This window comes from Ischnura elegans, chromosome 11 (assembly GCF_921293095.1).
Source record: "Ischnura elegans chromosome 11, ioIscEleg1.1, whole genome shotgun sequence".
NCBI lineage: Eukaryota > Metazoa > Arthropoda > Insecta > Odonata > Coenagrionidae > Ischnura > Ischnura elegans.
Window position 1 is genome coordinate 530,184 of NC_060256.1, and position 25,650 is coordinate 555,833.

Here is a 25,650-nt window from a genome sequence, read left to right on the forward strand (position 1 = left end):
TGCACGGAATATCCCCGCTACACCTCTGACCTCCCCTTTTGCCCTCCAATCTCCCCCTCCCCGAATGTGCCCCGCACGGTGGGGTTACAATATTATACGTTGAATCTCACGTTTTTAGCTAGCCTAGAAAATTTTCCTAAGCTAGTTAAAATTGATATATGCTTTGAGGGTTCGCACTTACCCCACCTTACCTTAATAATAATTTTTATACAAACAAATTCTGCATGCAATACCCTAATAATGGAAAGAGCACCTTAAAACCTCATTAAAAAATCTTTCTAAAGAGTTACCTAAAATAACGATAAAGGTTTCACATGGTCTAAGTAACAAATGAAAGGCAAAACCAGAGTAACAAGATTTCTTATTCATACACAGAGAATCCTCTCTCCTCAATGACTGTCTTTTCTGTGCAGGAAGTACTTGAAAATCACATCACACGTACACATTAGTTTGATAAATAGTAATATTTGAGAGTCATTTATCACAAGAAGTACCCCCAAATCTTCAAATTGCAGCGCGGCCACCTCTCTCATATTATGTACTAATTAAAAAGGTCATTTACAATAGAAAATGCAGACATTTCTTTAGGTTTGATAAAATGATGTATTTTTTTATTGTATATGTTCAGATGCCCAGAGATATTTTTAAATAGCATGGGTAATTGAAGCAGCACCAATGAAATATCTGCAAACTGAACCAGCCAGTTTTCTTTGAAAAGAACATAAATTTCTTTAAATTTTCATCAAGGCCATTAATTGTGATTTTAAATAACTCAAAGGTCTCTCTTCTCTATGAAGATATACACCGTCAAAAACTCAACATAATTTCCACAAAATGGAATGAGGGCCTCCACAGCAATGATCAAAATAGTCAACGTGTACGTTGTGGATCAACCCACACAATGTAAAGCAACTTAGTGGCCAACACCATTGGTAGCATCTCCGGCAGGTCCATTGGGCCATCCATTCGCCGGCTCACCATTCGTCTGATTAGTAATGAAGCTAAGTAAATCCACTGGTGTCACAATTCCTATGATCACCTCCCGCGTTGACACATTATCAGGATTCGAGTCTTTGTTGGAGGGACATGCAAGTAGGAGAAAAAGCATTGTTAAAAAAATAGGGCACATTTAAGTATTACACTAATGAAAATGAGGGGGACTTTTTAAGTCTGCTTACTTATGATGGCAGGTGGAAAGGAGAGTTAATATCATTACTTTCATACGACAGGAAAGTGTTATTTATTCTCCACTGATAAAGTAGTGAACGGGTGGAGCATTCCATTGATTTTACGTTTGACCTTAACTGTTCCTTGACTATACAGAATGCTCAGATAGTACATAACATTACCCATATTTATGATATTTCATTTTCATTTAATTAATAAAAACTACCAACTTTATTTGATATTGCACTCATCGTAGCGATCATATGACATTGAAATGAAATGAAACATGACAAGATGAAATAATTTTTAATTAAAAAAGAATTACTTAATAACAATGCTAAAATTAATTAAACATTAAACAAATTGGATTTGCAGTAGTCTTCGTCAAACATAAATGGAGTGAATTGAATTGCCTTTATATACAATATTTGACCTTAAGAAAGTAAAATACACAAATAAAAAATAGAATATGGCAAGACAAAATATCAATGCAGGACAACACAATTTTGCAATCAAAAAACTCATTTACAGTATAAAATGCTTTTTTGTTTGCCAATTATGGATAACTTTTTTAAATTTAGGCGCACGCACACATCTTTTGCCTCAGGGGGAAATCCATTGAATAGTTGATGAGTCAATGAAAAATTTATAAGACATTTAAAATATTTCTGTATTTGGCTAATCTTCAATATGGGTATCACTGTCCCTGGTGCAGTGGGCTTGGAGGTTTGACCTTTTCTCAAAAGAGCTAAGATTTTCTCTTACATTTCAAAGGCAGCTATAAATGTACAGGATACGCAGAGTCATAATACCCAACTCGCAGAAAAGAGGCTTGCAGTGATCCCTAGGGTGGGTGTGAAAACAAGTGGCTGCCTTTTTTGGCATCCTAAATGAAATCTACATGGGTGGCAAGTGGACCCATAGTTTGATGCCATAATTAATGTGGCAATGAAGTAAACCATAATATACATGAATAAGATACTCTTTTGGAATCAAATATTTAAATTTATGTAACATTATGGATTTAAGTTTACCTACTGCCTTGGAGAATTTTCCAAGTATGCCCACTGCATGTTGTCCACCATGTCAATTTTTGGTCAAGTTCAAATCCAAGTAGCTTAATGGTGGTCGGGAGATTAATGATAGTACTTAACGAGAAGAGCAGAGACTGAGTTTTATCATTATTTAGAACCAGCCCATTAGCAGAAAACCAGTTGAAGGCTTCAGCTAAAAACAATTTTGCAGTAGGGTCATGTTGTTAGTCTTGTGAATGCAAGTACATACATAGTATCATCAGCATAAAGTATTGCAGGAGACATTAGACAGTAAGGGCCGTATCCAGAAACCATGCTTCAGCTTGTAGCGGCGCGCACCGCTGAATGCTGTATCCAGAAACCTCACTACTCCAAAACGCTCCAAATGGGTGGGGGCAGTGTTGCCACATTTATTTTGGGCTGGATTGATGACGTAGACGAATTTAGCGACATTTTGAGTCCCTACTATGCGGGCTTTGAGAGGAACTAAGGGCGACAATTGAATAACGAATGTCGCAACGCGACTTTGTTTGTAAGCAAAATGGAAACGGGTTGGAAGAAGAATCTCGGCGTAGAAGAAGAGTTTGATTTTAAAACTAATTATTGATAGGAAAGTTGTATTGGAGTGCAAGAAAACCAATGCTGTGAGTCTTTCTTTAAAGGCTATGGCATGGAAGAAGGTGGAGGTTGAATTTTAATCGGCACGATGGCGTAACGAAGGTAAGCACATTATTAGGCCGTGATTTGTGAAATTTCAGCGGAGAATCTTTTGTCTTGTTCTTAAAATCTGAATGGAAATTATTGATATAATTTCTCTTTTTTAGTGGTGTTCGTGGAAATAAGATGTCTTAGGAGATGCGGTATCTCACACGGAATTTATTCTCGGTTCCATGGGATTTTCTTGGTTCTTCAAGTTTCTTCTGTGAATCTGGTTCCGTTCATTGTGTGAAAAGTGTCCCTTTAAATCGGCAAAGTTATCATTGAGAACCAGCTGGTACATGCTGATAAATCTTCGTGTTCAGAAATCTCGCAACGTGTACCAAGTGTCTCGACTAGTGTCGATCGCCGGTGATTGCCGGCTGGCCTCGTCGGCTCTGCCGCCGGGGAAAGCCGGCCGATGCCCCAGACCCCGCACCCCGAAAATGCACCAATCTGGGCGGAAAAGAGTAACCTCATCAGGTTTTGTTCAGGACACCCTAGTTTCGGTGCTGACTTTATTGATGATTTTTTAAATAAAATGTTTCATCTGTTACAATTATTGTTGACAATGCGAAATGAAAGGAAAGTGAGCATTTTTTAAAAATAGTGCCGTTATTAAGTTGTACGGGTCGTCGCTGCCGATGTTTCGCTCTAATTACCGACTTCTTGTGTCCGCAATGTATGTGTAATTTGATTTGTGAAGTTACAGTTAGTGTATTCGCTCCCGATTTTCTTCGTGTGAACATTTCCTGGACAATTTTATTTGCAATTTGTGTTAATTAGATTTGTGAAGTAACACAGTACGTGTCGTGTTGATGTTGATTTTCTTCGTGAGTACTTTTTTTTGGACAAGTGATCTTGTAAAGTGTGATCATTTTATTTGTTGAATTGAAAGTGAGTTTTACGACGTTAATAAATACAAGTTTGTGAACTCAGTAATTCTTGTGGTGGTATTTATTGCTGAATAATCCTTGGTGTCACTTGCGCAATTCGTCATTGTGGTTGACAAATATACTCGTACAACTGTCGATTGCATTGGTATAGTTGGATATTTTAGACTTTGAGGTAATATAATAGGTACATGTATTGTATTGCAACGTCCAAAGATTTACGTGACATTCATTATGAGATGAATATCATGTGCTATTGTAAACGGACTGAGAAGCAATACCTATGCCATTTCCATCGACCCTTCCCTTAAACTTTAACTCATAATTTTTGTGACGGCATAAATCATTATAGGTAAGTTTTCACGTAATTGAACATGGTTTTCAATGGCTCGGAACTGAAATTATTCAAACTAGCAGTAACTGAGAATGGACGTAGCTGACTGGAAGACGACTTTGTCGCTTTGAGTATTTTACGCAAATTTTGGATATCAGAGACACAAAGCTGGTGATTGCAACTTTATTTGGGCACTTATATATATATATAATATTAATGGTTTTCAAGGAAAGCCACGGTCTATACCAAAGTTAATAGCTATTAGAATGGCAAAGTCGACGAGGTTTCAGCATAGTTGCGTTGACAATGGTTATTTTTCGTAAAAAAGTATTTCAAAATCATCAAGGCGAGACATTCTTGTGTCCCTAATTTATTTGTATTTAATTATAAATGGTTTTCAAGGCATGACAGGGCCCGTTTAGAAGTTAATTGCAAATAAAACGGTGAATCCTAAGAGGTTTCATCACGGTATTGTTGACAGTATTTATTGGTAGTTAAATTAGGTAAAATATTTACTCATTAGGATAAAATATGGTTATTGAAGCATTCTTACTATCTTTTTAAGTAATAATAAATAATTATCATGAGCTTATAGCCCTTTAAACATCAATAATTATTAATAATAAATGCGAGACGATAAGCAGACGAAACCCGGCGGCCATATTACTTGTAGCGAGTAGTGTGCCATGGACCTCACTAGACTTTTGCAGCGGTGCCCGTAGCGGTGCTCGGCCGCTACAGCGGCTACGTCATCATCTGATGACGTATCTAGCAGTAGTGAGGTTTCTGGATACGGGCCTAAGTCATTGAATATAATAAGGAATAAGAGATGCCCAAGCACTGAGCCTTGACGAACTCCTTATTTTAATCTCAGGGATGAAGAAAGGCTCTAAAAAAATGAAAATACACAGATTGATTGGTGAGATACAATTAAAATAGTTGCAGTTCAAGATTTTTGAAGCCATAATACTGGAGTTTTTGAAGAAGAATCGGATGAGCAAAACAGTCAAATGCTTTAGATAGGTCACTGGCAGTTATCGACATGAAGACTTTATATAGAAAAGCTAGGGATAGAAGGACCCAGGATATTTTCGGATCCAGATGGAATACTTGATTGCAGGAGTCGGATCTTCAGAAATTTTCAGATCCAAATGCATTTTTATTTCCTGCTATAAAACAAAGTAATAATTCAAGTTTCTTCTAGGTACATATGATCAAAGGAATGCTATTTAGATTTTCACACACATTTTAATATTTTTAATGCAAGCTGACTTGCATTTCACCCGCAAATCTTTCAGCAGTGGTGAGGTGGATTTTGCTCTTGCACACAATAGTTTCACACCACGACCGTTTCAGCACGCACATACATTGAGCTCTCTTTGTCCCAATAAAAATGCTTCCACACAATGAAATATATTTTATAATATTTTGCTATTAAATTAAATTGCAACTGCATGATACGCAACATAATTAACAATTTTTGGAACAACAATGACTTCACATGCGATGAGGTGCGGGAACAGAATAAGATCACCCCTCAGCGATCTTGAGAGGAAGAGGTGGGGAGCAGAAGCGCGTGAAGGGGAGGAGGAGGGAAAGGAGTGCGATCCCACGGTTGTCCTTCAAGCAGAGAGACAACGTGAGAGTGAGGGGGTCAAGAAGGAACACGCCGTGAGCAATTTGCTTGTTTGTGACAACACTGCCTTCAAAGTGAAGCTGGGCAAGCTGTGTGATATATGCAGTTGGTGTTTCCAGTCCGTCTCCACTTATTTGAGGGGCCTAATGCTACGCTTGTTTCTTTGATAAATGTACTGTTTCGACAATGTTGAATGTTAGTAAAGTCTAGTTGTAACTAGAAAACTTAGTGGCAATCAATTAGAGCTGAAAAATAAACACATACATCGTCAGAAATGCGTCGCGCTTCTCCCATTCTTTATTAAATCTTGTTCATGTCATCCATTTGCCGAAGCTATCGAGACATCTTTGGGCCCAGAAAGTCACTCATCTAGCATTTGTCCGCCAAAAACAGAGAATTGAAGCAGGTAAGCCGAAAAAGGTCAGTTGGTGAGACATGGTAGGGATGAAACACTTTGATTGTTCTCGTGTTCCTTGATATTTTCCTACGAAGACAATAATTTATGGTCCGTGTGATCTCGGAAACTTTCCCTCATCTCCATTCGTCCCGCAGATGAGGGGTTAGCCCGCGGAATGAGACAACGCATGCTGCTTTTACCATCGTGTTGAATCATCAACGACTTACGTCCATACTGGAAGTACAACTCTTTTTTTTGGATCTCCTTGGAAGCCAAAATTTTGGCACGGGAGGATTTCTAATGGCTCATTTCGCCGTTGTATTTTGCTGGGGCGACTGAAAACATGGCGTTGGCAAAATTCTAGAAAACCTTCCGTTAGCGATAGATATTCCGTAGTTCATAACTGTGGAGTAACGATTATCTACTGTATTTACAATAAATATGTTGTAAACAGCATTGATCACTAAGTCGAATAATAAACGAAAGGTGATGATGTTAATATCTTCGGTGATCATCAGCCTTAATCAGAAGTTGTTACGCATACATTGCCATATGTCGTTTCGATATCCTTCTAAGGCGAATTTGAACTAAGAGTGATATTCGCGTTCGTAAAGGAGCATGAAATATTACTGAGAGGGCGTAGGGGGAAGCAATAGTTAGAGTCGCGATGTTTTTAGTTTCTCAATCAATAGCGCGACGTCATTTCAACCGTTTCTGTATTCGTTTTTGCAACTCATTGAGACGAATAAATAACCCAACTTCATGTTGCTCCAGTTGGAATTTTCAAAACAAGTCGAAAGACAACTGCGTAAAATCAAGATTAGCTGCCTCTTTGGGGCTGGGGTTATGCTGTGCAAAATCAAAAAACTGCGTAAAATCAAGAAAAGATGTAAAATCAAAGTTTCACCATTGTAATTCCCTATACTTTCCGGCTGGACTTGAGAGTCGCTGCGTAAAAACAAGACTTGATGCAAAATCAAAGTGCGTAAAATCGAAGTTTTACTGTACACAAAAATCATACATCATATAAAAATTTGCAAAATTTTCATGGACTTAACCTTTTCGCGCCGAGCTCTTTCGCGGGAAGTTGCTTTTGGCTCTACGAAGGGTTTGAGATTTTCTTTTTCGCCCCGTACGGAGTTTTTTTTCGGCTTGGGACTGACCAGGTAGTTGCTTCCTCCCCTTAATGACCTTTCCTAGCGGTCCCTCGGCAACTGGGCAAATATAATCCTCGCCCCTTTTCCCCGAAGTCAGCCCATCCCGGCGTACTTTTGCGGTCAGTTTTTTTGTTGCCAGTGCAATTTTAATTTTTTAAATTGTTACTGTTGCATTAAATGTCAGTTCATCAATGTATTCCTTTTATTTTGCAATGCCTGTAGAACTTTTAAACGAAGTTCTATGGTTATTTTTAGGGTTTTCAGCAAAACGGCACTATATCATAGCCAAATGAGCTTTTCCGAGAAGAGTGAGGTTATCATCTTCCACGTACATATATCAGTATGAGAATACTTACACCAATGAAAGTACTTACAATATGAGAGTAATTACCTGGGTGGAGCAGTTCTTATTCCTGCAATGGTATGGAATGCTTCTCACAACATGTGTCTATGTAAAACATTCCCTATTGGTACATTAAATTTACGAATTTTTAGGATATGCATTAATCAGTATTTATAGCGAAATTCATTTATAATACCTTTGTATTCAAAGGTTGGTAAGAGGTTATTAAAAATAGCCGCTGTAATTTTGGCTCACGACAAAGAACTGAGGGAATCAAAATTATTACATTACGAGGGCTTTTTTTCATAGAAGTTAAATCGGATATTCTATCTAATTTCACCGCAAATGTACACTTAGAATGTAGCTAACAGAGTAACGTATACTTTTAGATGTAAATCATTACAATATCGCTCCTATAAACTTGCTAGTAAGTTATAAAAATAACAATTAAACATCTAAGCTTCTCCAAACAACTAACCTAGCGTCTCCAAAAATTGTTCTAGGTGATGATCAACTCCGTTAATATGAACGCTAGAATTCCGTTTAAAATTTGGAACCAATCAGCAGAACATACAGAATGTAATTACTCGCATTGATTTTCAAAAAATGCAACATTTACGTTTTTAGTTATTCCACCTCATAAACAAATAAGTGACCATGAGCACCTTCCTTGAGTGGGACACTGAGAGCCTGAATGGGCCGAGATAATCCCCACGCGGACAATAGGAAAGGGTCGAACCTCTCACGCTGAGGGACCCTAATGGCGGTTGGGACCCACTTGGCATGCTTGACCGCAAACCGTGAAAAAACGGCCTTTGGCCTTTTGCTTCGAAAAATTCCAGTCGTGAAAAGCCGGCCTTCCTTCTTTAGCATCAGAAAATTCAGGCCGTGAAATCACGCCCTGCGTAGGGAAGAGGTTAATGCAAGAAGGAAGAGTAAAGGACTTAAGTTTTTATATAACACAGTAAAATATGGAAAAGACAGCTATTCTCCAGAAATTAAATTTTTATGTTCCGCAATATAACCAAAGATACCAGCAAACTTTCCTCATTCCATTTGCAAAATCAAAATATTAATTTAATAAGAATACGTAGGGATTACAACACTGTATGCAAACAGATTTATCATGGGATAAAAATGTATATATACCTCAGATAAGTACAGTGCAACCTCGATATAACAACACCCCACGGTGCACTAATGAACACTCGCTATAGCGAATTGTCGCTTTACCGGAGGTGGAGCAAATAATAGCCAATATACTGTTGCGAACAGATATACAGGGACAGGAGTGGTGCGGCGACAGATAAACATCTATCCGATAAACGTAAGCATAAATCCAGACGAAAGGCGATGTTTTTTGCATCACTAAATTTCCTTACTCAAACAACGACTAACTATTCAAACAATTTATAAGCGCCACACAGAATAAAAATCATGCAAAGCATTGTGTAATATGTATTTCAAACCCTGCCGCGTGAACGGCGGTGAAATATACAAGAATTGACTAACACCTAGTACCAGGAGTCTCGGTATAATTGCCATGGGAATTAAAGAACCTGGATAGCGTAGTGGTCTGCGCAGTGGCCCAGAAAGCCAAAGGTCGGTGGTTCGATTCCCGGTTCAGGGGAATTTTTTCTCATGGCAATTCTTGTATATGCAAAGCATTGTTTCGTCAATCATTATGCCAATGCACAACCGCACCGCATTTTTCTATGCACTTAATTAGTTCATTTACGTGATCATTCTATTAATTTGGTATTTTCCACTGAAAATTCAAAAATTAACTGATAAAACAGTATCGCGGTTATTTAATGCCTCAAATGTTTCCATTGGTGTATGTTTATTGTTTCTGTACGTTAAGCGGCAGTGAAGTGAAATAACGCATTACATTTGTTTCTACAGGCGAAAACGGTGGAAGGTTGTATAACGTTCCCGCCTTGGAAGACTTTTTCTATCAGATAATGTAATATCTTCATCATCTACGGTAAAAAGTTTGCTAAGCTTGAAAAATGATGTGATTACAATTGCCGTTGTTGAAAAAAGTTTATTTTTGAGTGTTACGCTCGCGACGTATTTGAAATAATACACCGAGTTTACCGCGGCACTGCAAACGAGAGTTAGTTGTTCTGTGAGTTCTTCCAGCGGCCACCAGGGGATGCTCGGCTACCCACGTGACAAAAGAGAGCGCCAGTACGACTCCGACCACTGACGCAAACAGTTCACCCTTGTAAATCCGCAACGGAGAATAAATACGTCCATCTGGACAATTCACGCAGAGTATCATTGCTTCGTACATCCTATATCATCGCTAAGGCACACAGTTACCTACCTTTAGAGGCATCATTGCAAGAAATACCTCATATTGCAAGGGTTTTGTCGGGGAGTTGTATGTAAAAAAAGTTCCGTTTCGTCTATGTTATATGACGCGGGGAACACTTCTAAAGATACTTATGATCGGAGTCCTTTCTTCCACGACTTCGGGTTTACACCGCAGGCATCACCAGCAATTATGAGGGGAGATAACGCTTTGGTGCTTCTCATTAGTATAATCAACCTTCTGCACTCTTAAAATTCTCGATTCGCAATCTATCCCTGAAATACTCCGCTTTAGGCTTAGGCGTAGCCCCTTTCTCAGGAGTTCTAGCAGATTTGAGTGGGCAAAACTACCCGAACAAAGCTCCTTATAACTCTTCATGGTCTGCATTCCTTGGGCGCTTTTGTTTTTTTAATTTTACAGAGCGAATAGGAAGAGAAATTAATTTCGACATTCTCATATTACTCCTTTATTTTTATTTTCTCGCTTAGACGTGCTTGGTGTTTTTTTGGCCATGGTGACTGCCATCAAATGCTTTCTATTCACGCAACTCACGGACGTGCGGGTATGCTGCGGACTGCTTACTGCCGCCCGAGGCACAAAAGAGGATGAAGCATTCGCGAATGCTAATGCCACAATATTTTCACTAACATTAACTACTTATTTATCGAACGACAGTTTACCACATAAATTTGAGACTGAGCACTCCATTAACTTCATTTCTAACAGATCGCTAGCAATTACAGAGGTTAAGGAGTCTTGATGAAAGTCTTCCGGCGGTGAAACCCTCGCTATGGCGAGAGCCAACACCAAAAGGGTCTCGTAAAAACGAATTTTTTAACACGCTTATTATAGGGTATATTGACAGTGCATCGGCTATCTCTCGTTATATCGGGGGTGTCGCTGTAGCCCGTACTCGCTTTAACGAGGTTTCACTGTATCATAATTAAGAATAATGTGTCATTTTAAAATGTTGTTGAATTTTATTAAATATTTTCTTTGAAGATTATTGTAATAGAGCGTGATTATAATTTATTTTTATGTTTTTGCTATATTTTTTGTAAAGTGTTTTTGAAAGAAGTTTTTTGAAATTTTTTCACTTGGGTTATTGGGAAAACGTTAAATAAATAAATTAGAGGCATGGTCTGACGGAGGGCCCAGGGTGGTTTTATGAAATCTGCATGTTGTTACATTTGACGTGGTTATTATCCTACAATGCTGAGATTTCCCCGATGATTGTTCAATCTCCTAGGAAGAGTTGCACTATGTGCCAAACGTATTTTGCCTGAAAATTTTCTATGGCTGAAATCTGTAGCATAACCCATCTGAGGGATTTTAAACAAAATGGTTCAGGACAAGTGTCATTGTGCGACGGTGCATACGAAGATAGGGTCTATTAGGGCTATTTCCCCTCTTTCTCTCTCTGATGGCACGCTGAATTCAATGATGCATGAATTTAAAGTTTTGGATCCAGATCCGATGGCTTCAGTGAATTTGGATCCAAAGTATCAGGAGAAGGGCAATATAGAAAGTCCGTGACATTTGCAAGACGCGGCATTGTGAAATAACACGAAATAATGCAAAATCGGAAAATAAACACAAAATTTTGCATTTTTTGCAATTTTCGGTTAATTAGCGAAAAAATCACACATAACAAGTCATATTCTATTAAAGCCTACGCCTTCATTGTTAAACGCTGCTGACATTCATTTGCTCTACCTCATCATGAATTCAAGGTCGAATGTGTTAAGTCTCGCAAATAACACATCCATGTAATATCGCTCAAAGCAGTGATTTCTCTGCCAGAATTTGCCGTAAAATTTACCACAGCCTTTCTCTTCGATTCCCGTGCATCAATCCTGAAATATTTAGAATGAGGCGCCTTCTTACCTGAAGAATTAGATATTATGAATTTAAAATGTGCGGAAAGAAATTTAATGCGGCCGCGGAAGAGTGGAAATATTAGCTCATGCACCCGGTAAGCGTCAATGCTGAGCAGTAATTCCACTGACTTACCGCGATGCATTAGACAGCATTATTGGATAATTTGTGGCAGGGAAAACCTTGAGTGTGGGTCTGATGTAATAATTTCGTTGACTTAAACACGGCCGCTGGCAGGGACCGGGCTGCCGTTCACGGCACGGCCCACAGCGTGGGAGAAAGTCGTCTCGTCTGAAAGTGGCCTGAATTTCACGGCGTCGTGACGTGAACGGTGGCCGGCGAAAAGTCGTTTCGTCAGAAAGCAGCCTCAATTTAGCACTGCCTGTATTTCACGCCGTAGAGGGCGCACCGCCGGATCGGATTGAAATGGGCGCCGTAGTGACCACGGCGGAAGTCAACGGCGCCGTGTCGTCAACTGCGCGATTCGATTCGTTTAAAGACATCCATAGACATGTATGGTTATTTGAAAGCACGAAGCGCTAGCAGTTGGGAGAAGGGAAGGAAGGTGCAGAAAGGATAGGAGGAGAGGGGGTTCTCCTTATTAGCAGACGTCGGATATTCGGCTCTCCACTGAGCTGCAATGCAAAAAAAATCATTTCGACATTGGCCAAATCTAACATCTAATTCTTCAGGTGAGAAAGCGTCTCATACTAGATGTTTCTGGATTGATGAATGGGAAATAATTTTTCAAGTTCCTTTGAATCTGATTATTTTTAGTTGTGTGCTTCTTTCACTGCCTTTCCCAACCGATTGGCAACAGCTGTGATCAACTCTAAGCGATTTTCCCTACCCTCCCTCAACACCTGGGTGAGGGGTATCAGAAGGGAATCCACGACATGAAACAATTCGGCAAATTTGTAAGTTATACAGTACTATGGTTATACCGTAGCTACCCAGCACTCAGTTTGAAAATACCATCGTCAGTGGTTGTGTTTTGCGGTTTGACTTTTTTTTAATCGTGGTTCCAGCTTTAAATATCGAACAAAGGAAAGGAATTTTAAAATGCCAAAAACTAGTGATACCGCTCATACCAGGGCAAGTGAATTCAGTTCAGAAGAAATTTATGTGAAAGACAGAGTACTATGGTGCAAAGTTTGTGATAAAAGATTTGAATTTTCAAGATGTGACATGTTGTTAAAGCACATCAGTGGCAATACACAAATGTGCAAAGGAAAGGGGAGCCACAAAACTACAGCTATCATTTATAAACAGTCACTTAGTCAAAGAAAGAGAAGGAGACGCTTGTTGTTGCTACTACTGAAGCATTTTTAAAGGCTTTATTTAGTTTAGAGAAACTTGACAATCCAAAAATTCTAGAATGGCTCTTGAAGAAGATAAATAAGGTAGTGGGGATTTGCCGTTTGTCCATCGTATTCGCCAAGACTATATACTTGAACCATTCATATACCTTGAACCAATGTAACTTAAACCATTTCTTTCATTTAGTTTTATCAGAAATTTTGTACTACCAAAATTGTGTTAAATGTTACGTAAAATGCTTAATAAAAGTATAAGTATTCATGAAATGTGTACCATAAAATAATAAAATGCCTATTAACATGGAAAAATTGTAGGAAGATTTTCTATAACACCAAAATCACATGGTTTTAAAATGAATTTTGGAAAAAAAACCACTTTCACGGACATCTGGCAATATACGTACGTGGATATTTGGATCCAAGGTATCTGATCCAACAATCCCTAAGAAAGCATTTAGAATTTCATCAACGGCCGACTCAACACCTGAAGTGGTGGAATAGCCTTTGCAAAAACCAAATTGTGATGTAAAAAATAAGCTGTTAATTTGAAAGTGCTCATAAACCTGAATCTTAATAGCTTTTTCAAAAATATGTACTGGGATTATTGAGATAGGTCTAAAAATAGAGGGTAAGGTTATGTCTCCTTTTTTTTTTTAAGATATTTTTTTTTATATTTTCAATTATCGGGAAAGATGCCTGATTGAAAACACGAGTTTAAGATTCATGCCAGGGTCCATCAATAATATTTACATGATCTTTAATTAAGTTGACTAATAGTCCATAAACATCAACGCTCTTGGAATATTTTTAGTTTTTAACAATTTGACAAATTTCAAATTCAGTTACCCACTTCCATTTGAAAGGACATGTGGCAGCAAAAGAGTCTCCAATTAACAATTAAAATTATAATACAACGTGGTAAAAAAGAAACAATTCTGGTATTACGTACAATTTAAAATATTAATTGAAAGGAAAAAACATTGTTTTAATAGGCTTCATAATAAGTGACGATATATCGTCATTGGCACTTCTCACTTCTAGTGCATTCTGCAAACGTAAATTATATCGTTGCGTGGCACTCTAAGGGTTAATGCTATTGTCCAGACAGAAGTTGAGCCTGGTTGGTCCCATATTCACACAGTGTAAGTTACATGATTTTATAAGAGAAGTGAGTGTAATAGGGCACAAGATGAGTGGTGTATATTGTAACGGTTAGCCACCAACCATTTTATTTTATGTTGTATGCTTTGTTTTGAACTCGCGGGCTATCGAATCGGATGATTCAATAGCATGGCTGGTTTTCGCACGCCGCCATCCCTAGGGACGGCATAAAAAGTTGCGGCATGTGAGGACTCAGGACAGAAAAAGGAGTGCAACGATGTTGTAGTGAGTGGTGAGTGAAATAATTGAAACCAAGGAAAGGAAGTTCGACACCGCGGAGCCATACGGATGCAGTAACGTCAAGGACAGAACGTAAAGTATCTGCACTCCATTCCCCCCCAATGAAGACCCCCCTCCTCATATACAGTGAACACTGTTCGTGTTTGGGAAAAGGGATTTTTTTTTTCTTTCTCTTTGGTTGTTATAACTTGGTCCTTTCATTGTTCAACGATTTTTCTTTTGATTTCTCTTTGGTTGTTTTAACTTGGTACTTTCATTGTTCAACAATTTTTTTTTTGATGTTATAATAAATTGTTATTTCTGTATTGTAAGGTGGCTAACCGTCATTTCCATCCGAATCATCAGCGTATTTTACTCGTGGGCGAACCCCAACACCCATCTGGGATTTCAAAATTTTCCAATTTTTTTTTATTTCTTGCAAATAACCACTTCCTTGGGACGTAGGCATCAGGGGAAGGGAGGACCCATTGAACGGGCTGGTTACGTTGGCGCCCTGAACGTGGGGCTCGAAGAGGTAGGGAAATACGCGAATGACCCGGGTATGAGTCAAGAGAGCGGAGATAACCAAGGAACCGCATTTCACGGATACCGGAATAAGCCGCCTTCGCTCGATAGCGAAGAGGAGAACCTAGTGACGGAATTTTCGGCCATAATGGACAGGTGGGAACTGGGCACTGGAAAGCAGGAGGAAAAAAATAGGAGAGGTGTCAAGAGGTGCGTCAGAGACAGAGGAACCAACGTTGAGGAGTATAATGGCGATTATACTGGAATGCAAGCGGGAAGTGAAAGACGGAGAAGAACGGAGGAAATGAGAGAAGAAATTAAAACTGAGATTCAGGGAATTCGGGAGGAATTTTATGAGAAAGTAAACCTGATGTTCGAGAAGGAGAGGGCAGGAGTTAAATGGGAGTGCCGGGAGATGAGAGGGGAAATTCAACAGGTAAGAGCAGAAGCACAGAAGTCGCGGGACGAGACCTCAGCCGCTATAAGGGAGACGACGCAAAGTCGAATCAAAGAAATGGACCAGAGGATGAGCGAAGTAGAAGGAAAAGTGGCGGTTATGGCGTCGTCCCGTGTGGAGCAGGAAGGAAGAGAAGAACAAGGGAGCCGGGAAGAAGCAGTGCAGGCGTTGAGGGCCGAGCTAGAAAAAGTGAAGCGAGCGGCGATGACGGTGATGCCCGCTCCGAACATTGTGGGAACTCCTAGTTGGATATCATTTCGGGGACGGGCGCACGAGCATCCCATCACATTCCTCAAACAATTCGAAGCGCACTGCAATCTGTATAACATACCCCAAAACCAGCAATCGCTGCTATTAAAAATGGGACCATATCAGTAACTATTACAATCACCTCAACTGGCTTAAGTATAAAGAGCGACGCACCCTTCACATAATAACTCTAGCCTTTAGTATCTTAACGACCGGTTACCCGCCATACTTGTATGAGAAATTCATTAGAAAATCTGAGGTTCATGATATACCTACCCGAAATCATAACATTGACCTCCATATTCCAAAACATCACACGCCTCATATGAACAAATCATTCATAGTAACCGCCTCACAAATATGGAACTCTCTCCCAGCCCAAATAAGAAGCAGTACAAATATCAATAGGTTCAAACACAGCACATATGGGTTTCTGAAGAATGCCTCCTTATCCCCAAGTTAAATTTCTTTTGTTTATATTCACTTTCTTATGTTCATATTTCTTGTTTATATTCACTTTCTTATGTTCATATTTCTTGTTTATATTCACTTTCTTATGTTCATATTTCTTGTTTATATTCACTTTCTTATGTTCATATCTCTTGTTCATATTTCTTTTGTTTGTCACCTTAAATTTTGTAATTAGTGTGTTATATCGAAGTGCGATTATTTATTTATTTTTTTTGTCGAAAATATTGTATTGTTTCTTTCATGTACTAGGCGATATGCACTGCTCACATTTGACTGTATACGTATATATATTTATTTACTTTTTCTTTTATTTATCTATCTCAATGTGAAATGTAGAAAGATGTACTTATATTTTCTCATGGGCCCCAGTGCCTACGAAAATAAACGATATTATTATTATTATTATTATACCAGCTGTTGGATGGGAGTGCGAAGACAGGCTGATTCCCTTGCGCGGCTCCCGGACGACATTCAGGAATTCAGAGAGAATTTTTTAAGTCATTACTGGAATAGTGCGACTCAGTACGATTTTAAAGTGAGAGTAACGACGGGAACCTACCGGAGGGAACGGGGGCTTAGTATGCGTGACTACGCGACGGAAAAGATCGCGCTAATAAGGCTCTGTAACCCGCCGGTTGACGAAGGGGAAATAATCCACTTGTTAACCCGCCAGTATCCTCCCGCAATACGGAATTTACTGAAAAGTGTGAGAATCGTATGCATCGAGGGATTCTTGGAATTACTAGGAAGATATGACCAGACCGACGCAGAAGAGAGGGCAGAGCGAGAAATCAAGCTATTCCAACCCAGCGGGGACTGGAAGGGAGGAGAAGAGAGGATGGAGTGGATGGAAGGAGGAATACAGGAGGCGGTAGAACTGAAGGTTTTTTCCAACCCAACGCGACTTCGAACGCACCCCCGGCACGAGAACCCGCGGTGGATAGGAGTGGGGCGCGGCCAAGAGAAGGCAGTGGAGATTGGAGTACTCGGAGACAGTCTAATGCATGGCAGATGGCCCAGGCGACGGCGGAAACGTCCACCTCGCCACTGACTGATTCGGGAAACTAGGGAGGGTGGAGATGGAAGAGGCCAACGACTCCCACCCGATCGAAAGGCCTAAGGAGAGACGTGAGGCGAGAGTCAAGAGGGACAAGTGCCCAGAAATCGAAGTGGAAATACACGGAAGAAAGATTAAGGCGTTAATTGACACGGGGAGCAATGTAAATGCCGTGTCAGGTGGCGTAATTGTGGGGATGCAGGCTGCTGGAGTAAGAGTGCCTATGCTACCAATGGATTCGTAGCGCGGATGGAAGAAAATCCAAACCCATCACCAAACAAGTCATGCTAGCAATGAAAATAGGAGAAGCGGAATTAGAGGTTGTGTGCCTCGTGATTGAGAGCCTCATACGGTCTATAATACTGGGCGTCGGGTTTCTCAAAGAAAATAATGCTGTGCTGAACTTTGCGAGCCACGAAATGGAGTTGGTTACGTCTTCGCACGGGCATTTAGTGGAAGTCTTCAGTGAGGGAGAGGCAGACGAAGAGGGATCAGTCACGCTAAAGTGTTCAACCGCCGTCATGTGCCCAGTACTCGCCCAAGAGATAAAAGCAAAAATAGAAAGCATGACTGACTTGGAAGAAGAGGAGAGGAGAAAAGTTTCCGCGTGCCTACGGAGGCATGAGAAGGTGTTCGAGCGAACGGTGGGGCCGATAATAGGTTACGTACACCGAATACGCTTATATGATGAAACTCCTTTTAACCAGAAGTCATAACCCATCCCATTCGCCTACAGGGAGGAGGTGGAGAAGCAGATAGCCGAATTGATGGAGTTAGGAGTGATAGAGAAAGCGGCGAGCCCATTCAACAATCCGTTGGTAGTGGTCAAGAAAAGAGATGGCAAGGTGCGAATTTGTTTGGACGCCGTCTCAACGCGGTTACCATTCCAGAAAGAGGCGAGTATCTGGACGAGATTCTGGGGCCCTAGGTGTCGGCGTTTGCCACAGTTTACGTCGACGATGTAATAATCTACTCCTCCTCATTTGAAGAACATTTGAAGCACGTCAATATTATTTTTGAGAAGTTCCAAGCCGCTAAGCTAACGGTGAACTTAGCCAAGTCACATTTCTTTCAAAAGGAGGTAACATTCTTAGGGTACATTATTAATGAAGGAGGGGTGAAACCGGACCCAGAAAGGATCAAACCAGTGCAAGATTTCCGGCCCCCCCGCAACGTGAAAATATTACGAGGGTTTTTGGGGCTATGCAACTATTATTCAAAGTCTTGCAAAAACTATTCCCAATTAACTGTGCCCCTACTGGGATTGCTTAAAAAAGGGAAAAAATGGGAATGGACCGCGCAGCATGAAGAAGCGTTCCTCAGGATGAAGGAAGCGTTCCTAAAAATAACAGTCTTGGTGCACCCCAATTTCAATCGCTTAATGGTGTTACAAACTGACGCCTGCAACTCCGGATTAGGGCTCACCTTATCGCAAGTAGATGACCAGGGAGAAGAGCGAGTGATTACGTTTGCAAGTCGGACCTTGAAGGGCGGCAGAGTAAATAATCTCATTTCAATTATGAAAAATAAATCCTTCGTGAGTTTCAGCGACTCGCAAATATTTATTTTTGGGGGGCCATGTAACGGTTAGCCACCAACCATTTTATTTTATGTTGTATGCTTTGTTTTGAACTCGCGGGCTATCGAATCGGATGATTCGATAGCATGGCTGGTTTTCACACGCCGCCGTCCCTAGGGACGGCATAAAAAGGTGTGAGGACTCAGGACAGAAAAAGGAGTGCAACGATGTTGTAGTGAGTGGTGAGTGAAATAATTGAAACGAAGGAAAGGAAGTTCGACACCGCGGAGCCATACGGACGCAGTAACGTCAAGGACAGAACGTAAAGTATCTGCACTCCATTCCCCCCCCAGTGAAGACTCCCCTCCTCATATACAGTGAACACTGTTCGTGTGTGGGAAAAGGGATTTTTTTTTTGATTTATCTTTGGTTGTTATAACTTGGTACTTTCATTGTTCAACAATTTTTTTTTTTGATGTTATAATAAATTGTTATTTCTGTATTGTAAGGTGGCTAACCGTCATTTCCATCCGAATCATCAGCGTATTTTACTTGTGGGCGAACCCCAACACCCATCTGGGATTTCAAAATTTTCCAATTTTTTTTTATTTCTTGCAAATAACCACTTCCTTGGGACGTAGGCATCAGGGGAAGGGAGGACCCATTGAACGGGCCGGTTACAATATCAACATTACAAGGAACAAGCTAATGATTGGTTTGCGGCTAATAACTTGACACTCAATCAGAATAAAACCCAGTCCCTCCTCTTCAATCTCAAAAAAGAATGTACTGGTCCAGTAAAGCTCCTTGGGCTTCACCTACACTCAAAACTTGATTGGAGTTCACATATTCCACAGGTTTCAATGAAACTCTCAAGAGCCACTTTCGTGATCAGGAAATTAAAAATGTACATTTCTGACACTTACCTCCTACCAGTTTATTATGATTTTTTTTCATTCCCACCTACTTTATGGTATCAGACTATGGGGACATGCCTGTGAAGCTCATTAAATACTCATACTATAGGAAACAATTGAGAGAGTAATGATAAATGAAAATCAGTTACCTTATGTACATTGTAAACCCTTATTCGTGAAGCTGAAAATAATGACTGTCTTCAATTTGTATATTTTCTATTGCTTACTGCATGTAAAAAAGAATTTAAAAGTGTATGAAACTAGGGCTGACGTCCACAATTATAATACTAGAAATAAAAATAACATAGAGGTAACTAGATGCAGACTGGCCAAAACCCAAAGGGCAACTCTTGACATTAAATTTTTTAATATGCTGCCCAAATCGGCTCACCATACAACCTTTAACAAGTTTCATGGGGTGATGGAAAAGTGGCTACTGGACAGACCATTGTATGATGTTAAGGAATACTTTGAACTTGATTTTTCAACCTTGTGTTTTTGACTTCATCCATTTTTTAAAATATTATTTTAATGCTACTTAAATGTTACTATCAGAATGTAAACTATATATGTGTCAACTTTAACTTTCTGATTGTACAATGTAAAATTGACGACATCCATCACATGTAAATGTGCTCAGGATGATTAAAGACTTTATTATTATTATTTTTATGATTAAAGTCACCACATAAAATACTTTCTAGACCTAGCCTAGAGAACCAAGTGAGACATCAGTTGATTGCAGAAGATTTTAAAGTCACCTGACAGAGATCGATAAAGACACAAAATAATTGCATTATAGGCCTTTACTGAACACAGTTCACAATGAATTTCATTATAGAACTGAGTTACTTCTAACTTCTTGCACAATAAGTTTTTTTTTCCACATAAATGACAGTCCCACCATTTTTTGCAACAGATCTAGAATAGTATGACACCAGATTATAGTTTTCAATGTTGAAAAGAGGAATTTCTACAGAAAAGGGAGAACTGAACCAGTATCGAGAACCAGAAAAATTTAAGAACATACTCATCCTTCATTGAAATCGAATGTGTATCTTTCTCAAGTTGTACAGAAGAGTAGAAGTTGAAAAAATAAAAACTTAGCTTTTTACACATGGTCACCATTTTTTTTCTTTCAGTTTTTCATTCTTCAACTCCTACCATAAAGTATTTCCACAAAGTTACACCCACTACTATTAATTGTACAGAAGAGATCATAAACACATTAGTGAAAATTTTTATTGATAACGAAAGTATAAGAAGTGAAAAAAATTCTTCAATGCATTCATATTAAAAATGTCATAAAATACAGACTAAAATCATACAAATTAGTGAAGAAATCCCAGACCTTTTGTGCATACCAGATTAAAGTCTCATGTCTATTGTGTAATGAAAATGTATCAATGGATATATTTAAAAAATCGGTAGTAACTTACAGAGGCGTTGAGAGTGGACGACAAGGACAAAGTGATCCCCTTCCAGTATCCTAGACAGACGACCAAGAGTGGTGTCCATGCTGACTTTCTTGAACTGACGATACAAAACCTTCTGCACTTCATCTCCGGGCTTAGCTCTGCTGTGAACCATTAACGACATGAGGTTACCCATCGTGACCATCCCAAGCACAGCACTGCAAAGAAACAAAATCAACTGTATCTGTAATGAGTGAAAAGTGTGGATATCCATTTTTGTCATTCGAACCTGAAAATATTTAGAGCTCAGGGTGAAGGGTGTACATGTATCCTCCATGGTTTCACGACAAAAGGTCAGTAGCAAAAGGATTGACAACAGAGGGTCAATAAATGGGTTACCATTCAAAATGGTGGACAGTAACATGCCTCTAATTTAAAATTTTAGCATTCAAAGAAATTTGATTTTGCTCATGCAGTATCTATATATGGAAAAAATATGTAGAAAAGTTCTAAAGTATCTACATATGTAGAAAAGGTTTGCTTCTGCCGAGGATGATAATCAGAATTGCACAGAAGAAGGCAAGAACCAACATCGCACTCCCTCAGCATACCCTTTTGAGCACAGACTGGAGGAACATTCTTCAGAAGCACATCGACATCCATCACACGGGACAATTGAATGATCACTGCCATCAGACACACTACGATTGGTCACACTTGATAGCAAAATGTCGAACATGACCACTAGGTTTGGGAAAATCTTCGATTCAAAAACGCTTGTGCTATCTCGTGCTTAAAGGCTAACTATGGTACATTTGAACCAGAATACATATTTCATATCGATCCAGGCATTTACCATACCAGCATCAAGGAGGTAGCTTCATATGGATCACCACAATTTTTTTTCTTCTGTTAACCCGTCAACGCCCACGGGTGCCATATGGCACACAGTGCAGTGCTGAGCCAATACTCCTGCAATGCATTTAATATGTGAACTTTAGCGTACATTTCAGTGCACACACTTAGAAGAAGGTTTTCTCTATTATTCAGTCAGTTTGAATTGTGTTGAGCTCATATGTATCATATTTTTTAAAGTGAAATATGCATGAATTTAAAAAAAAAACTTTGGGCACTGACGGGTGAACAATCCTGTACCTGTTGATATCAGTGATATCAGTTCTGCCCATGTATTTATTGTAATCAGAGATCACTGCTGTCAGCCTAACTCATTCAATTTTTGAGACAACAAGTGAGAATCTTGTGAAACTTGAAAGTGGGCGTACAGCATGGCAAAATGACAAGAAAAATCACCAACAAATTTACATTCCACCTAGCAACAACAATATTCTCATTTTTCTCCCGTGCAAATGTATGGGACCCACAGGGCTGCTTAGCTAGCTGTTTTTTTTTTTTGATTGATGGTATAGCTTTGGGTAGTCTATTTTCCCAAACCATTCCAGTACCCTCATATTCTCGATATTTTAACTGACTTAGAAGAGGAAAGCTAGTAAATATGGAGCCAAAATAAATGCAAAAAGGAAGAGCACTTACCTACCAATTTATGGTAGTTCTTTTAAGTCCGGTAGTGTCCAAAAATATCCACAGGGAAGAATGATGCCTCGGTAGCTTAACTGTCTAAAGCACTCAACTGGAAATCAGGGGATCTGGGTTCGAATTCCGGTCAAGGCGGATGATTTTTTCTCTGTGGATCTTTCGCATGATTGTGCATTGCGGGTGACTCCCGTATAAGTTATCACCAAGGCTAGCCCCGGTATACTTAAAACTATCACCCTGTATAAACTGTTTGCAGCCATGTCTGCCAAAATATATTATCATGGATTCATCACAACTTAGCTCGGGGATTGGCACAAAGTTCTCTGACCAAACGCACTTTGTCATATCATATGAATGGCCTAAGTTTGCACATTTTGCTGCTCTTATATTATTGATTATTATGTGTAAAGTGAAAAAACATCATTGTACCTTGACACTCATCCCTGCAAATGGTATTATACACTAGTGTCTCAAATGTCATCGCCACTTTCCCAAAAATACTTTTTCTGGCATGTAGCAATAACCACTAGGGATTAAAGCAGCTATAAAATCTCTGATGACCTCAGGTGTAATGACTAATGACACTAGGTTTGTTCATAATGCTACAATATTTGGTGCTCTCTTTAACTTAAAAAATTACAATGTCTTCAGTCATGAACATTTCGAACATCTCAACTAGGGATTTACCAGGAAATGCAGCAAAATTCATTTTGGGGAAATGTTCTTAGCAGATGACATGTCATCTTGTGCCCATGCATGCATCTCGGTCATTTTGCTGTATCTTCCAACGTGTTCAGGACTAGAACTGAGTAGGCAGTGGTTGGAGTAGGAGACATCACCACTGTCTTCCTTTAACAATTGCCAACAATCAACGATTGATGGTTTACTTTCTCCTTGATTGTCTTCCTAAGGCTTACGACCAAGGATTGAACTTGGCTGGAAAACTTGGCCTCGAGTGAAGGTTCGATGTGGTCACTTTGGAAGAGGACCATCCGCAAAATGACCAGCATTGTCTATCTGCTCGCCTGTTGTGGAGACTTAATTTTTCTTTTAGACCCTTCCAATTTTTTCATTCACTACCATGACAATTTGAAAGAATTACATCAGTTGTTTTATGTTTATGGCTGAAGACCATGGTAAATATTTGTGAGCAAAATTCTATTACAATTACTTTTCATATTCCATTGAATAAATTAGGTAGAAAATTTAACAAAAGTCATATTAATTAAAAAACAAATGCCAGTGTCACAATACAAACACCTATTTCAAGCTTCATTACAATGCACTATCAAATATATATGTACTTAGAATACTAAAAAATCCAATTTTTATAGTTTTAAAGTTTTATACGTGGTACAAAGCACTTCACTATGAACTTCATCATTGCATTCATCGAACACCCTTTCCCCCTCCACCATTCCCCTGATTGTTGGGTATGTATTCCAGTGGTAGAAAATAATCCTAATATCCTTCATACTAGATAGTTCAGCAAAGTAAAATGCAGGCAGGCTGAAGGAGAGGTTGAGGGGAAGGAGCACGCTCCCTCCGTCTTTCAAGCAACGAGGCTACGAGCAAAGGAGCAAGGGAAGAAAACGTCCGATCTTGCATGAGACGTCCTTCCCTACAAAGAGAAGGTGCGAAGGCGCCGCAGTGTGATTTACGCAGTTTGCGTTGGCTGAAGTTTCCCGTCCCTCTCATCTTGTTTGGACTATGCTGAATATTGGTAGCCTTGTTGTGGCTATAAATCTTTGGATCAATAAATAACAGTTTAAAAAACTTGAATTCTGTCAGATAGATGTCACATTAGGTCTCATTCTTTTTTGAACCTCGTGCCTGTCATACAATTATTGAAAGCTATTGAGATATCTTCAGGCTCAGTAGGTGACTCACCTAGCATTTTGCCTCCAGAAACTGGGAGAATTGAAGCTGGAATATTGAGAAAGGTCAGATGGTGAGACGGGGTAGGGATGAAACAAATTTCCATTGTTCCCGTGTAACTTTATATTTTCCTTTGAGGCAAGTGATTTAGGGTCTGTGGGGTCTTGGAAAGGAAAAATAAAACGGCAGAGGCATTGGCTGATGGAGGGCCAAGTGTGGTTGCATGAAATCTATGATGTGGTTATTATCCTACCGTACTGAGATTCCCCTGATTGTTGTTCAATCTCTTGGGAAGGTTCATGCAATGTGTCTGTCGTGTTTTGCCTTAAAATTTTCTATGGCAGCAATAGGGAACTTGCATATATTTCAGATATAATCAATAGCCCCAAAATTATATAAAAATATATGTTTGCGTACCTCGGTGAAAGTTTTTTTATTATTTCATGACGTGGTTTGCGATATATAATGCATCTAAGTTCACGAGAATTTTCAAATGCAAGTGAGAAGCGAAAACGCCCGATGATTGGCTGATAGAAAAGTGACATCATAGTTCAGTACGAGGAGGCACGGCGGCACGGCCATAGTACTTGAATTGAATACATGCGACGGCGTGGTTATGATTCATTTATTGAAGTGCACGCGTATCGGAGTTGTTCATTGTGACTTCAGGGCTATTATTTGATCTATTTCTCCTCCATTGAAAGCGATAGACTGCGTAAAGATGAAGGAATATGGTTATTCTTAGGCTGATCCTAGCAAGCTTCCTGTTACTGATTCCATCATGATAACGGGGTATTTTAGTGAAACTGTAGACTTCGTCAGCGCGGAAAGTCGATGCCGAGAAATGGAAAGGTAGCTGATGTGCATCTGAAATGTTTTATAGTTCATAACAAAGTGAGACTTGCATATAAATTTGGCGAAAGCGTATACTCATGTGAAATGTGCATTCTTTTGGCAGTCCGGTAGAGTCTTATGGTGAACTTATTTCCACCTCGAAGCTGCCGATGATACTTTCGACTTAAAAATACCTTGCCTGGAGGGCGACAGGAAGCTC

General features: G+C 39.5%; 1 protein-coding gene across 3 annotated transcripts in view; it reads right to left on the reverse strand.

Moving 5' to 3' along the window:
* Window positions 1–344: 344 nt before the first annotated feature.
* LOC124168149 (cystathionine beta-synthase) overlaps window positions 345–25,650 on the reverse strand; it is a 189,486-nt gene continuing 164,180 nt past the window's right edge. For all 3 annotated transcript variants that reach the window (XM_046546273.1, XM_046546274.1, XM_046546272.1), the window contains 2 exons: window positions 21,189–21,382; window positions 345–1,071 (listed from right to left, as the gene is read on the reverse strand). In XM_046546273.1, coding sequence (XP_046402229.1) covers window positions 914–1,071; window positions 21,189–21,382 — 352 coding nt within the window. In that variant the 3' untranslated portion in view covers window positions 345–913. The remainder of the gene's footprint in view (window positions 1,072–21,188; window positions 21,383–25,650) is intronic.